Source organism: Pseudochaenichthys georgianus, chromosome 18 (genome assembly GCF_902827115.2).
Source record: "Pseudochaenichthys georgianus chromosome 18, fPseGeo1.2, whole genome shotgun sequence".
NCBI classification, from domain to species: Eukaryota; Metazoa; Chordata; class Actinopteri; order Perciformes; family Channichthyidae; genus Pseudochaenichthys; species Pseudochaenichthys georgianus.
The window spans coordinates 22,815,720-22,832,116 of NC_047520.1; the positions used below are offsets into that span (position 1 = coordinate 22,815,720).

The 16,397-nt window shown below is 43.7% G+C and overlaps 1 protein-coding gene across 1 annotated transcript; it reads right to left on the reverse strand.

Annotated features, from left to right (window-relative positions):
- Position 1: 1 nt before the first annotated feature.
- On the reverse strand, positions 2–16,181 carry LOC117463991 (uncharacterized). Its single transcript, XM_034106521.1, has 2 exons — positions 15,790–16,181; positions 2–452 (listed from the first exon to the last, which is right to left on the reverse strand). Exons 1-2 carry the CDS (start codon positions 16,073–16,075, stop codon positions 37–39), a joined length of 702 nt encoding a protein of 233 aa, XP_033962412.1. The 5' UTR covers positions 16,076–16,181; the 3' UTR covers positions 2–36.
- Between the last annotated feature and the right edge of the window lie 216 nt (positions 16,182–16,397).

Below are 16,397 nucleotides of genomic sequence, written 5' to 3' on the forward strand. Positions count from 1 at the left end.
ATTTAGTGACCAGCTTCACACTAGCAGTGGTCAAAGTCAGATGTGGAGGGGGGGTGACTGGTAAAGCACCAGCAAGGGTTCCCTCAGGGATCCTCTGTTTAAACAGTAAAGACTTTGTGTGAGGGCTTCATGGAGGACCAGACTCCCACGCTCGTCTGTATAATGCAGCTGAAAGCCCACCCCCCCCAGAGGCTTCACAGGCAGAACAGCTGAGACATCAAACACATCATATCCGGATGAGGCTCGCTGGTCCAGGGACAGCAGTCTGTCCTCTAGGGCTGGACTCTCCTTCAGAGCTCCCTGCCAGGCTGTGACACTGTGCAGGGTCACAGTCACACTGATGGGGCGGGGGTGCAGGGTCTTCCTGAACAGAACCAACTCTGCCCCCAGCATGGAGGGGTCCAGGCTGCTGACATTAAACCAGATCCAGCCTGGAAGAGCGTAATGTGGACCTGCGTGAAGAATAAAAAGACAAGAAAATTAAGATTGTAGGATTTTTAAAGGCTCATAACAATTTATTCAAATATTTTAGGCTATAAATGCTACTTAACTAACATGCATACTTAAATATTGTTGCTGACCATTTTCATTTATACATGCTACAAGTCAGTGGAGGAAAAAGTATTCAGATTCTTTACTCGAGTAAAAGTACTAATACCACACAGTAAATGTAGTTCAACGACAATCTTACTTAAGTAAAAGTATTGAAGAACCATTAAGAAAATGTACTTAGAGGGTTAGGAGTAAAGGTATACTAGATGAACATGTTAAAACACAGGCGGTGGATTGTAAGGAGCAGAAGATTGGGTCAGTGTTGGCAGAGCTGATTCCTCACTAACCAGGTTTTGAGTTTTGATTTAAATAAAGTGAATGTGGTCTGGTCTCTGATTGGAGGTGGGATCGAGTTCCATTGCTGAGCAGCTTTAACAGAAAATGAAGACTGAATGAAAGAACTTTTTCTGAGTGGAATAATGCAATCTCCTCTCGCTGCACCTCTTGTTACCCTAGTTGCAGTTGTGCGTATGTTAATAAACTGTCGAAGAGGAGGTGAGGTAAGGCCGTTGACAATCTTGTAAAAAAGGCAAGCATTTGCATCATGTTTAATGAGGTTTTCCCAGCTTAGCAAGTTGTATTTTTGGAGTATTGGGCAGTGATGTGAAAAAACAGATTTTTGTGTCCAGTATTTTGAGTGTTTGTTTGTATAATGACTCCAGTGGTCTTAATGTTGTTGTACTGGCATGTGACCAGGTAGTTAAACAGTAGGTGATGTGTGAGAGAACCATAGAGTGTGTGTACATCAGAGATGCCTCAATTGACATGTAATCTCTGGTGAACCTAAAATTCGACAGACTGAATTTGACCCTATTACATATTTTTTTAACCTGAGCCTTGAAATTGAGTGTTGAATCAATCATGACTCCAAGGTATTTGTATTGTGACACCACCTGTAGCCTCTCCCCTGACACAAAAACATCTGGCGCAACACAAGAGGACTTTGTTTTGGTGAAGAAGATGCATACTGTTTTACAAATATCTAGTTGCAAACAGCATTGTTCCAACCAAGTTGTTACATGAACCATGGTGTTTGTCAGTTCATTAGCCACTTGTGTCATATTTCTTCCATGTACATATATTACAGTGTCATCTGCATACATTTGGATGTTTGTGTCAGGACATACAGATGGTAAATCATTTATATAGAGCGAAAATAGTAATGGTCCCAGGATTGAACCTTGTGGGACCCCTGTCGAAAGATGAAGGTCAGCTGATTTATGATTTTGAACTCTCACTTACTGAGATCGGTTAAACAAATATGTCTCTCTGCTAGCTTCTCCGTGAAGCTACAGGGACTCTGCCTGCTCAGCTCATCCAGGAAACATAACTTGAAGCCGGCCGTGGTTGTTTGTTCTTCATGCTTATATATCGGACTATTGTGACTCGCTCTGCGGTTAAAACAGACGGTGCATGAATGTCGTTTTTTCGGTAAGTGAATTTCGAGTGCTTTATTTATGTGTTAATGATTTTAATCAGCTACGTAATGAATGTTAAGGCTTGGGTTAGCGTGTAGCGAGTGGTAGCTACATCGGTGCTAACGATGCTAATCGTAGCCTCCAAGTTAAAATAATAGACTGTATATATAAAGGTTAAAACGAAATAGACGTTAAGTGGGATAATACCGTTGAACAAACGGCTTCTGTTTGAGGTTGATAAAATAAGGTCATCCTTGTAAGGTAGAGAGATATTTTATTAGCCTATGTGGAACTGTATGCATCGCTAAGGTTAATTTAAATTGGCTATACTCAAGTATGTAGACAAGCTAATGTCGAAGTAGTTATGTGAAATCAACCTCACAATAAGATGTGTATATTACAATTATTAATGTCATATTTCAAGATGATTACTTAGATATTACAATATGGTTGGTTGAGCTGGAGTTCATTATTGAGCTTCCACGTTAACGTCATAGTCATCTGAAGAACGAAGACAAACCTTGTTGTTTTTATTAATTGCATTACCAAATGGGTATCAAATAAACAGTAAGCATTGGTAACACAACTTCCAAAGTTACAGTAAAATAAAAAGGACCCTGACTCGGACAATACACAATCCAACATGTTCAACAGAAGATAATCAGTTATATTGTTTGTACACATGGTACTTTACATATATATATATATATATATATATCTGTTTGTTTAAGCTGTCCAGGTGATGCAGACAGGCTGGACCAGAGAGTGAGAGACAGAACTGGACTCCTCACAGCAGTGAACTTCAGCACAGGTACAAAGACTCTTTTTTCATACTGTACAAAGAATCAAGAAAGATATTGGTTTAAATGAATGAAGTATTGACTTGAATACACTGATATACATTCCATTAAACACTACTAAATACTAGATCACCTACACATCAGTTAAGTTGAGGGGTTTTTCCATGCAAAAAGTCACATTTAGATGTTAACAAGCACTATGATTTTGTCAGCTTTCTAATGTAATGTATTTAAGACAAAGATATTTAACACATAGTGAGAACTGCTACTATTTATCTCTCAATATTGTCTGTAAAAAACGTGGTAAGTTATTCTTTCAGTGAGACAACAGAGCAAGCTTCTACAGTTGCACTATGTTTTGATAACAGTTAAATATTATTTTGATAATAAAATATATTTCAATATTGAACTTCATACTGTTCATTCATAATCTGATCGTCTTTCTAGCTCACTGTTGAAATAAAAAAAACCATTACAATTACAAAATAATTATATCTACAGCCCCTAAACACACAAACACACCGCTTTCATAAATAACACACTTGTTCTGCAATAATATGTTTTATGTTTCCTGTAATTTTTGTTAGGAAAGGACATGCCTGAAAGACACGACATGTTCTCCTTCTCTGAGGGTCAAGAAGAACATCCAAGAGGAACATTAAAAGCTGATGTTATGAGATTTTAAGACCAGTACAGGACATTCACTAAGAAACTACACTTTTATTGTGAAAACAGTCAGCTGATCGAATGCACCTATTTCCACATCTACACTCCATCAGCTGATTATTTCTATTTGCCTCACTTTATGAGCTTCACAACACTTGTGCCTTGTACTGCAGAGTTTGCAACGTCACACATAAATGGGGCCAATCTTCAGTCCGATGTGAATGTGGAATCTAACATTTTCAGTAAGAATAATGGACAAAAGGAGTGAAAATACAAATACAATTTATTGAAATGTGAACCAAAAGTTAATCAAACATGTTTTGAATAAAAAGCACATATGACAGACTAGGCCTGTGCAGTTGGTATCAGCTTTGCCCAGCATGGGCTCCTCCATCAGGCCTGGTCCTCCTCGCTGATGAAAGACCCTCAGTCCTCTCCAAACCAACAGACAGGACGTCCATCACACGGAGGTTTCTCCCTGAAGTCTCTGCAGCTCTCTGGACACCACGCTGTCTCAATCCGTCCACACTGAATATGAGAGGGGGAAAATGAAAATAATAAATGCTTTAGGCAATAAGAAATATAAAGTTGACTGTTGAGTTGCTCAGTTTTTTTAGATTGTAAATACTATTACTGTATAACTAATATCTCAGGTTAAGAGGCACATTCAAATAAATATTGGTCTTTAAATACATTTTGTCTCTTGAATTGTTTGTCTAAAGTCAAGGATCTAGAACTGGTACTTAGTTTGAATGATACAGTCTGGTTATTATGCTGTTTGGAGGAGGCCTCACAGGTAAGAGCACTAACTAGCTACCATCACACCATCAGCTACTTTAGCTTGACTTAAATGTATTAAACGTATAATTAAGTGATATCAAAATATAAATAACTAATGTCATGCAAACATATTCATATTTGCTTGATTCCAGTGTTGAATTTAGCACAATTGCATACAAACGTTAAGGGATTTTAAGATTCTGAAATATTATGCTAAAAACTCAATAACTTAGATTATTATTTATAGTTTTGCTGAATAGTTTCATGTCCGCTTACCTTAGAAACGTAAAATGCGACGGCAGTGTGCAGATGAGGAGCATGTTAGCTTAGCTTGGTAGCTTCAGCTAGCTCTGGAACTTCCAGCTCGGTGGCAGCAAGTCCCGCCTCTTTGCCCTTATTTGGAGAAGGCGGGAGTTGAACTCTGACGTCACTGTCGAGCCGTTAGTGTCCGACTCCGCATACTAAGGGCTTCTTGGCAACTCTGCAGAATCCTATGGGTGATGTCACGGACCCTATGTCCATTTATATATGCAGTGTTTCTCAAACGTTTTCATACCAAAGACCACTTAACCAATAAAAAAACACTCGCGGACCACCTAACTCCACAAATATCCAAAATCATATCATTTTTCTAAAACAGATTACAAATCGCCTGAAAATGGTACAAACAAGTGGAAACATGTGTAATGAAGGTGTTGCGCTGGGCTATATTAAGCTCGCTCCATTGCGGCGATATTCCCGCGAGAGTGTGGAAAACTTAAATATATTTAAAATGTGCAATGTTATCAATATATATATATATTTTTTAAACTTTGTTTATTGATTTTCGTACACAAATTAAACAGAGATGACAGAGCGGTTGTGATTGACAGTGTCACATTACAGTTGTGCAGATCACATAACATATGAAACATTACAACAAGACCAAAAACAAAAACAGTGGGCTTGGTCACACAACAAAACACAAACAAACACATAACCTCATTCTCTTCAGGTAATAGTACAAATACATTTAAAATGTTTCACATATACATACACATACATACAGTATACATATAAAATAATAATACAAAAAAAAAGAAAGATACATACAAATACACACATACATATTCGGGTCTTATTCCGGAATATCCGGGAAGGTCATCCTCCCTGCATAGGCAAAGAAAGGCCACTCCGGAACTTCCCGGAGGAGCCTCTCAATGTGTAACGGATTTTTTCAAGCTGCAAATTAATAAAAATGTCCCTTATCCACATAGTGTGGGAAGGTGGTGTTGGTGATTTCCATCTTGTTAGAAGCGGGGTGAGGATGAAGTGTATTGGACCTAAGCCAATACTGTAAGATTCTTAGGTTGGAAGCCCAATAGTCAAATCTAAAGTTTGGCAAGGCCATTCCTCCAAGAGGCTTTGGCCTTTGTAAAAAGTCTTTACGAAGTCTTGGTTTCTTTTTGTTCCAAATAAACTCCAAAATTGAGCTATCAACTTTTCTGAAAAAACGCTTGAGGAAGAAAAATAGGCATACACTGAAACAGATTTAGGGAGAGTATTCATTTTTACTGAGTTGATCCTCGCGGCCAAATTTAAAGGGATTAGTGACCAGCGTTCAAAGTCTTGTTGCAACAGGGTGTAAAATTGGCCTTAAAGAGACTTTTAAATGTGCTAGTAACTTGTATTCCAAGATATGTAAAGCTTTGCAGAGATACTTTAAATGGGAAGTTATGTAAAGGACATTTACGTGCGGTTGAGTTTAGAGGAAATAATTCACTTTTACCAAGATTAAGTTTATATCTTGATATGAAACCAAATGAGTCCAGCGTGGCAAGTGTAGCAGGGATTGAAACAGACAAGTTCGAGAGATACATAAGAAGGTCGTCCGCATAAAGAGAGACTCTCTGTTCTGCGCCATTTCTGGTTATCCCAGTAATGAGGGGGTTAGAGCGAAGCACAATGGCCAGGGGCTCAATCGCGAGGGCGAAAAGCAAAGGACTCAAAGGGCAACCCTGTGTGGTGGACCTATGAAGAGGGAAATATTCCGATTGATTGTTATTGGTTCTAACGGAGGCCTGAGGCGAGGAGTAAAGCAGTTTAATCCAGGTCGTAAACTTTTTCCCAAAGCCAAATTTGTCTAAGGAGTAGAAGAGATAGCCCCACTCCACGGTCAAAAGTCTTCTCTGCGTCCAGGGATATTAATGCTTCTGGAGCACTAGAAGAAGATGGGTTATAAATTGTATTAAACAACCGTCTTAAATTAAAAAAAGAGTGTCTATTTTTAATGAAACCTGTTTGATCAGGGGAGATAACAGAGGGAAGTGTCGACTCAAGGCGCAAAGCTAAGAGTTTAGACAGTAGTTTGAAGTCTACATTCAGCAAGCTTATAGGACGAAACGAGGCACAGGACAAAGGGTCCTTATTCTTTTTCAAAATGAGGGAAATCAAGGCCTGAGTGAGAGTCTGGGGTAATTTAAGAGATTCAAATGAGTCATTAAACATGTCAATTAAAATAGGAGCCAATTTATGTAAAAATGCCTGAGAGAATTCAGCAGTGTAGCCATCTGGTCCTGGACACTTGCCACATTGCATGGACTTGGCTGCAGTAGCCAGTTCCTCAATAGTAATATTTCTTTCCAAATCGTCAACAAAGTCAGGGTGAACGGTGGGTATATGGAGTGAGTTAAAGAAACTATCCAAGTGTGAAGAGTCGGATGTGTTTTTTTCAGAAGTATACAACGATACGTAAAAATCTTTAAACTCATCATTGATTTTCTTAGGATCAATCGTCGAGCCTGAAGAGGTCCTAATCTGGGGAATTTGGTGAGACGACGATGTCTGTCGCAGTTGATAGGCTAGCAATCTACTAGCCTTATCCCCATGTTCATGTTCATACTTATGTATGTCTACATTTCAGTAACATTTCTGTTGTGTGATCCGTAGCTAAGATCTCAAACTCAGTTTGTAAGGAGTGGCACTCCTTGTATAAATCTGGAGAAGGAGAAGCAGAATAAATTGCGTCCAGCTGTGCAATACGTTTCGTTAAATTATTAAGTCTTTCCCTCCTCACTTTCCTCTCATAGCCGCTGTAAGAAATTATTTCACCTCTGATGTATGCCTTTAAGGTCTCCCACAACAGTGACGCGGACACATCAGGAGTTTTGTTTATACTAAGAAAGAGATCTATTTGTCCGGAAACAAATTCCACAAAGTCTTCATTTGAAAGTAAACGGTTATTGAAACGCCATGGAGCACGGTTTTTATCAGACCCTGTGAAATGTATCCTCATAGTGACTGGGGCATGGTCAGATATGACTATCGCATTATGGGAAATTGATTTAACAGAAGGAAGAATTCTATTGTCTACGAGAAAATAATCTATACGAGTAAAAGTGTGGTGGACATTTGAGAAAAATGAATATTCCTTTCCAGAGGGATTAAAAAAACGCCAGGGGTCAGAAATGGCAAATTGTTTTTTAAAGGATTGAATTGCCTTAGCAGACCTAGACGGCTTACAATTTCGGGTCGATAATCGGTCCAGTTGAGGATCCAGCCAACAGTTGAAATCCCCTCCCAAAATAAGGAAATGTGAGGATATATCTGGTAGAATGGGAAACAAATGTGTAAAAAACCCATCGTCATCCCAGTTTGGTCCATATACATTGACAAGAAGCACTGGAGTAGAATTCATTTTACTACTAACAATTAAGTACCTCCCGTTTTGGTCTGCCGTCACATTTGAACACACAAAAGGAATTGACTTGTGCAATAAAATAGCTACTCCCCTAGATTTCCCCGTGAAAGAAGAGTGGTAGGTATGGCCAATCCAACTGGCCTTTAATCTGCTCTGATCAGAGACCCTAAGATGAGTTTCTTGTAGAAAAATTATCTGTGCACCCAGGTGCTTGAGATGGTGCAACACTTTGCTGCGCTTAACAGGATTGTTAAGGCCCCTACAGTTCCAGGTACAAAATGTAAGCCCCTCTCCATCTTGTTGTATTAATTTAGGTGAAACCATAGAAGCATCTTAAGAGGCAAAGAGTGAAGCATAATATAACATATTAGCAGAATGAGGTATAACGAATAACAGCATTTCAACATGTACAATGTTGATAGACCAAGCCGACACGAAAAAAACAAAAAAGAAACAACCAAAAACACACAATATAGAACAACCCTTTGTGGTAAAAGAACCACGTTACTCCCTCCCACCTTGGCAGAAGTGCCTCCCCATGCGAGACACGGCGATCAAACCTTATAGGAATTGCTAAACGCTCCGTCGTAGCTACTACCATCCTAGGCTACTACTAACACAGCCTAAAGCTACCCAAAGAGAAAGGTGACTGGGTAAAACAAGAGTAAACATGCACGAAATAAACACAACATTAATACGTTCGTCACACGTTTAGACATGTTGTCAGTGACTAATTATCATGGAAAGCTACAATGACTTACTGGGAGATGCAGTCCAAGTTGTCATGAACAAACAAAAAAAGTGTGACAAGGAGCCGGCTCTGCTCCGTCACACAGCATTTGGAGTGACTGCTTTCTTGAGTTTTGTATTGACAAAGTCATTTGCAGCTGTAGGGTCTTCAAACCGATGTGTGTCTCCGCTCGGCAGCGTGATTCGGAGTACCGCTGGGTAGAGAAGTCCAAACGTAATGCCTGGACATGAGTGCAGCTGACGCTTGACAGTTCCAAAAGCAGCTCGCTTTTTAGCAACGGTGGAGGTGTAGTCAGCAAAGATAGAAATCCTCTTACCCTGACAGAGGAGGGGAGACAGTTCCCCGGCCCGACGTAGGATCTCATTGCGAATGTGAAAGTAATGAACTCTTACGACGAATGGTCGGGGTGCATCTCCCTCTCTGGGCCTGTCCCGTAGTGTACGATGGGCTCGATCTAGCAGGGGCTTTTCATCCAGGCGAAGTATTTCCTGAAGTAGTTTGGTGATAAACTCAGTAGGACGAGGTCCCTCCAATCCCTCCGATATGCCCACCAGCCGAATATTATTCCTTCTGGATCTCCCCTCCAGGTCCTCGCACCAATCATCAACATGTTTAGCCTGAGCCGTTAGCCTGCTAACTGTAGCTTCCAGCTCCGTTACCCGGCCGCTATGGTCCGTAGCAGCTCGTTCAAAGTTTCACAGTTTGCCCGTGTTGATCGACTTTAGCTTGTAATGGTCCTATTGACTCTTTTAGTTCTTTTCGGACAGAGGTAATCTCGGAGCGTAGGCTGGAAGATAAAGAGTCAACTTTGCCAAAAATGTCGGCTTTCAGGGAGTCCATCATACTTTGTAAAAGTTCGGCGTCGAGTGCGTTAGCTTCAGTCACCCCTCGAGTAGCGTTGGCCGGGTCAGGCAAAGGCAAGGTTTTGCTGCGGACTCCTCTCTGTGCTTCGGATGTTTGGCGAGCAGAAGACATTTCGGTTGTTTTGGTTAACAAAAGTCACGTACGACGAATCCTTAGTTTATGTTCTATTTCATTTCAACAATAAAAGACCAAAATTGTGCAGGATTTATGAAATTAAGTCACATTCTCAGGAGCAACGGAGAAACACGTCTTACATCCTCAGAGCTCGTGACTCTGCCCAATGTTACAAATATACTCACGGACCACTAGGGGGGCGCTCGCGGACCACCGGTGGTCCGCGAGCGCCCCCCTAGTGGTCCGGACCACACTTTGAGAAACACCGGTCTATGGTTATGACGTTCCAGAGTCCAGACTGCTCTCACGCTCAGTGTTGCCAGATGGGCGCTTTTCCATGAGTTGGGCTGGTTCAGAAACATTTATAGATGCCATTGCTCCAACTAAGGTAAAGGAAGTGACTGGGACGAAAATATCTCCATGGAGAAAGGCCATGACCATGAAAGCAGAAAAAAGAGATTGTCGAAAAGCTGAACATAGGTGGCGAAAAACAAATCTCCAGGTTCACTTTGAAATCTATAAAGAGAGACTTGGCTTTTATAATTTGGAATTTAAAAACGCACGACAGTCTTTCTTCTCTGACATCATTACCAAAAACAAAAACAACGCACGTGCCGTGTTTGCTACCGTTGACAGACTAACTAATCCCCCAGTGTCAGTAGCCTCTGAATTTCTATCCACCGGGTCGTGCAATGATTTTGCCTCCTTCTTCACTGACAAAATTCAGAAAATCAGACAAGCAGTCAGTGCCTCTGCATCAGGTACAGCAAATGTGTTGCCCCTATGTCCACCTAATATCAATTCAAACACCATGACATAATTCCATAAGATTAATGATAAAAACCTAGAGGACATTATTCAATTTCTGATATCCTCCTCCTGCTGCCTTGATATTATTCCAACAGGATTTTTCAAAGATGTTTTTCATTGCATGGCCTCAGATCTACTTCATATAGTAAACAAATCTCTTCACTCAGGTATTTTTCCACAGGCCCTGAAAACTGCAGTCATTAAACCGCTCTTAAAAAAGAATAATCTAAATTCTTCAGTAATGAACAATTACAGGCCCATATCAAACCTGCCATTTCTAGGTAAAATCATTGAAAAAGTTGTTTTTCAACAGTTGAGTAATTTCTTGCGTTGAAATAACTGTTTCGATGTGTTCCAGTCAGGCTTTCGTCCAAACCACAGCACTGAGACTGTTCTTGTAAAGGTCTTCAATGACATCCACTTAAACACAGACAGTGGCAGAACTTCAGTGTTAGTATTATTAGATCTCAGTGCTGCGTTTGACACTGTTGACCACAACATATTACTAGACCGACTGGAAAACTAGGTGGGACTTTCGGAAACAGTTCTAAATGGGTTTGAATCCTACTTAAAGGGCAGAAAAAAAACTTTGTTTCTATAAGTAAATACACATCTGAGTTGACAAATATGATATGGGTTCCTCAAGGCTCCATATTGGGGCCTCTTCTCTTTAACATCTACATGCTACCACTGGCTCAGATAATGAAAAACAACAAAATAAGTTACCATAGCTATGCGGATGACACAAATGTACGTAACAATTTCACCAGGAGACTATGCTCCAATTCAAACACTGAGTAAGTGCATTGAACAAATCAATGACTGGATGTGTCAGAACTTCCATCCATCCATCTTCTCCCGCTTATCCGTGGTCGGGTCGCGGGGGTAGCAGTTCCAGCAGAGAGCCCCAAACTTTCTTTTCCTTGGCGACATCAACCAGCTCTGACTGGGGGATCCCAAGGCGCTCCCAGGCCAGCGAAGAGATATAATCCCTCCACCTGGTCCTAGGTCTACCCCTTGGTCTCTTCCCAGCTGGACGTGCCTGGAACACCTCCCTAGGGAGGCGCCCAGGTGGCATCCTAACTAGGTGCCCGAACCACCTCAACTGGCTTCTTTCGACGCGAAGGAGGAGCGGCTCAACTCCGAGTCCCTCCCTGATGACCGAACTTCTCACCTTATCTCTAAGGGAGACACCAGCCACCCGGCGGAGGAAACCCATCTCGGCCGCTTGTATCCGCGATCTCGTTCTTTCGGTCATGACCCATCCTTCATGACCATAGGTGAGGGTAGGAACGAAAATGGCCCGGTAGACAGAGAGCTTTGCCTTCCGGCTCAGCTCCCTTTTCGTCACAACGGTGCGGTAAAGCGACTGCAGTACCGCTCCCGCTGCTCCGATTCTCTGGCCCATCTCACGCTCCATTGATCCCTCACTCGAGAACAAGACCCCGAGATACTTGAACTCCTTCACTTGTGGTAAGGACTCATTCCCTACTTGGAGTGGACAGTCCATCGGTTTCCTGCTGAGAACCATGGCCTCAGATTTGGAGGTGCTGATCCTCATCCCAGCCGCTTCACACTCGGTTGCGAACCGATCCAGTGAGTGCTGAAGGTCGCAGACCGATGAAGCCATCAGAACCACATCATCTGCAAAAAGCAGTGGTGCAATCCTTAGTCCACCGAACTGCAGACCCCCCCCCCCCACGACTACGCCTCGAAATCCGATCCATGTATATTACAAACAGGATTGGTGACAAAGCGCAGCCCTGGCGGAGGCCAACCCTCACCGGAAATGGGTCCGACTTACTGCCGAGGACCCGGACACAGCTCTCGCTTTGGGAGTACAGAGATTGGATGGCCCTGAGTAGAGACCCCCTCACCCCATACTCCCGCAGCACCTCCCACAGTAACTCCCTGGGAACCCGGTCATACGCCTTCTCCAAGTCTACAAAACACATGTAGACCGGATAAGCGTACTCCCAGGCCCCCTCCAGGATCCTTGCGAGAGTGAAAAGCTGATCCGTCGTTCCACGACCAGGACGGAATCCGCATTGTTCTTCCTCAATCTGAGGTTCGACAATCGGCCTGACCCTCCTTTCGAGTACCTTGGAGTAAACTTTCCCGGGGAGGCTGAGTAGTGTGATGTCTCTGTAATTGGCACACACCCTCTGATCCCCCTTTTTGAAAAGGGGGACCACCACCCCGGTCTGCCACTCCTTCGGTACTGTTTCCGACTTCCACGCAACGTTGATGAGACGTGTCAACCATGACAGTCCCTCAACACCCAGAGCCTTCAGCATTTCCGGGCGGATCTCATCCACCCCCGGGGCTTTGCCACTGTGGAGTTGTTTGACGACCTCAGTGACCTCCCCCCGGGAGATTGGCGTTGATCCCCCGTCATACTCCAGCTCTGCTTCTAACATAGAGGGCGGAGTTGTCGGGTTCAGGAGTTCCTCAAAGTGTTCCTTCCAACGCCCCAACACTCCATCAGTTGAGGTCAACAACGTCCCATCCTTACTGTACACAGCTTGGATGGTTCCCTGCTTCCCCCTCCTGAGGTGTCGGACAATTTTCCAGAACAACTTTGGTGCCGCCCGAAAGTCCTTCTCCATGTCTTCTCCGAACTTCTCCCACACCCGCTGCTTTGCCTCGGCCACGGATGAGGCTGCTGCCCTTCGGGCCTGTCGGTACCTTGCAACTGCCTCGGGAGTCCCCCGGGATAACAAATCCCTGAAGGCCTCCTTCTTCAGTCGGACGGCTTCCCTGACCACCGGTGTCCACCAGGAGGTTCGAGGGTTACCGTCCCCTTGAGGCACCTAGGACCTTGAGACCACAGCTCCCCGCCGCGGCTTCGGCAATAGAGGCTTTGAACACCGACCACTCTGGTTCAATGTCCCCAACCTCCACAGGAATGCCCGAAAAGCTCCGCCGGAGGTGTGAGTTGAAGGCCTCCTGAACTTGGGCCTCCTCCAGACGTTCCCAGTTCACCCGAACTACACGTTTGGGCTTACCAGGTCTATCCAGAGGCTTCCCCCGCCACTCGACCCAACTCACCACCAGATGGTGATCAGTTGACAACTCCGCCCCTCTCTTTACCCGAGTGTCCAAAACATACGGCCTCAGGTCCGATGATACGATAACGAAATCGATCATGGACCTTCTGCCTAGGGTGCTCTGGTACCACGTACACTTATGAGCATCCTTATGTTCGAACATGGTGTTTGTTATGGCCAATCCATGACTAGCACAGAAGTCCAGTAACAAACCACCACTCCGGTTCAGATCAGGGGGGCCGTTCCTCCCAATCACGCTGCTCCAAGTGTCTCCATCATTGCCCACATGTGCGTTGAAGTCTCCCAGCAAGACTAAGGAGTCTCCTTCAGGAGCCCCATAAAGGACTCTTTCCAGGGTCTCCAAGAAGGCCGAATACTCTGAACTGCTGTTGGGTGCATAAGCACACACAACAGTCAGAGTTTTCCCCCCCATAACCCGCAGGCGTAGGGAGGCGACCCTCTCGTCCACTGGGGTAAACTCCAACAACGAAGCACCTAACCGGGGACTTGTGAGTATCCCCACACCCACCCGGCGCCTCACACCTTGAGCAACTCCGGAGAAGAATAGAGTCCAACCCCTATCCAGAAGTAAGGTTCCAGAGCCGACGCTGTGCGTAGAGGTGAGCCCAACCAGATCCAACTGGTACCGCTCCACCTCCCGCACAAGCTCCGGCTCCTTCCCCCCCAGAGAGGTGACGTTCCACGTCCCCAAAGCCAGCTTCTGCCGCCCGGGTCTGGTCCGTCGAGAGCCTCCGCTTTCACTGCTTTCACCCTCCTGGCAGCGCACCCGACCCCATCGATGTTTCCCGTAGGTGGTGGACGGAGAAGCGGAGGTGTTGCCCACGTTGCCTTTTCGGGCTGTGCCCGGCCGGACTCCGTGGCAAGCCCGGCCACCAGACGCTCGCTGACGAGTCCTCCTTCTGGGCCTGGCTCCAGAAGGGGACCCGGGGCTTCCTCCGGGCCGGGTATCCTCACTTCCTGTGTCGTCTTTCATGAGGTATTTTGAACCAATCTTAGTCTGGCCCCTTGCCTGAGACCAATTTGCCATGGGAGACCCTACCAGGAACACAAGGTTCCAGACAACACAGCCCCCAGGTTCATCAGGGCCAGAACTTGTCAGAAGGTGTCAGAACTTTCTCCAATTAAACAAAGATAAAACTGAGGTAATGGTTTTTGGAGCCAAGGCAGAACGTATAAAAGTTAGCGCTGAGCTTCAGCCTGCAATGTTCAAAACAACAGATAAAGCCAGAAATCTAGGTGTAGTTATGGACTCTGACCTGAGCTTCAACAGTCACATTAAAACAGTTAATAAATCAGCCTACTATCACCTAAAGAACATATCTAGGATTAAAAGACTAATGTCACAGCAGGTTTTGGAAAAACTTGTCCATGCTTTTATCTTCAGTAGACTCGACTACTGTAATGGTGTCTTCACAGGTCTCACTAAAACATCTATTAGGAAACTGCAGCTGATTCAGAACGCCGCTGCTCGAGTCCTCACTAACACTAAGAAAGTGGATCACATCACTCCTGTTCTGAAGTCTTTACACTGGCTTCCTGTGTGTCAAAGAATAGATTTCAAAATACTGCCTGTTGGTTTATAAAGCTTTGAATGGTTTAGGCCCAAAATACATTTCTGACCGCCTGCTACATTATGAACCATCCAGATCTCTCAGGTCTTCAGGGACTGGTCAGCTTTCTGTCCCCATAGTCAGAACTAAACATGGAAAAGCAGCATTTAGTTATTATGCTCCAGATATCTGGAACAAACTCCCAGAAACCTGCAGGTCCGCTGCAACTCTGACTACTTTTAAATCCAGACTAAAGACTTTTCTTTTTGCCGCTGCTTTTAATTGAACTATTCACATCTTAAACTGCACTGTAACTTTTATCCATGTATTTTTTCTTTTAATGTTTATTTTATTATCTTTTCTTTTTAATGTCATTTTCTTAATGTCTTTCGTTTTTTGTAAAGCACTTTGAATTGCCTTGTGTTAAAAGGTGCTATATAAATAAACTTGCCTTGCCTTGCCTTGCCTTCCACAGATGATATTTTTTAATGGATTTTTTGTCAAAGCACTTAAGATATTCATTGCTATCGGGATGTTAAGAGCATTCCATGGAATATAACAAAAAGTGTATCTCGAGCCGGTTTCCCTAACTTACCTACCCCACCTTTAAGCTTTAAAGATGTTGCACATCTTGCTAAAACCGAAATAGTGATGTCTCAGCAGGTGTTAAGCTGAAGGAAAACTTCAAGGTTAAAATATTTAAGACAAGAGGATAATTAATTTTGAATCCTTACCAACAACACTCCGAAAACTCTGCACCAGCGTTCCATCTGAACTCGCAAAGTCCTGAACCTCCAGTGAGTCCAAACGCTGATATATCTCCCTCATGTAAGGATGTGGCTTGGCCTGATGGCTTGCAGACACTTTATTAATGTGTAGCATTTCTAAGATGGCTTTGTTGCGCTCCTGGTCTTCCTCTGCATCTCTGCGCTGATCCACCATCAGCAGGCCTGTGGCCGAGCACAGCAGGAGGCCTGCCAGCATTACATCAAAAAATCCCCCAAAAAAGCCTCTGAACATCTTGGTTTCAAATGAATAACTACTACTCTGCAATGATCTTGCATCGGCACTTGTCTTCTGTTTAAGAGCTGCTGAAACCTCCTCCTGCAGTCAGCTGTAACAGTCCGTGCACTAATGGGTAAGCAGGAACCACAGGGGCTGTCAGGACTTAGTGAAGCAGTCCCATTGAAGCTGAGGAATGTGACTTTCTTTTGACAAACATGTACTGTACTGAGGCACTGGGCTGATGCAAGGACTGCTAAGACTCCAAGTGACACAAACAATAAGGTAAGACAGTGCAGTCTCAATATCATGTGTGATGCTTGTTCAGAGGTGGACAAAG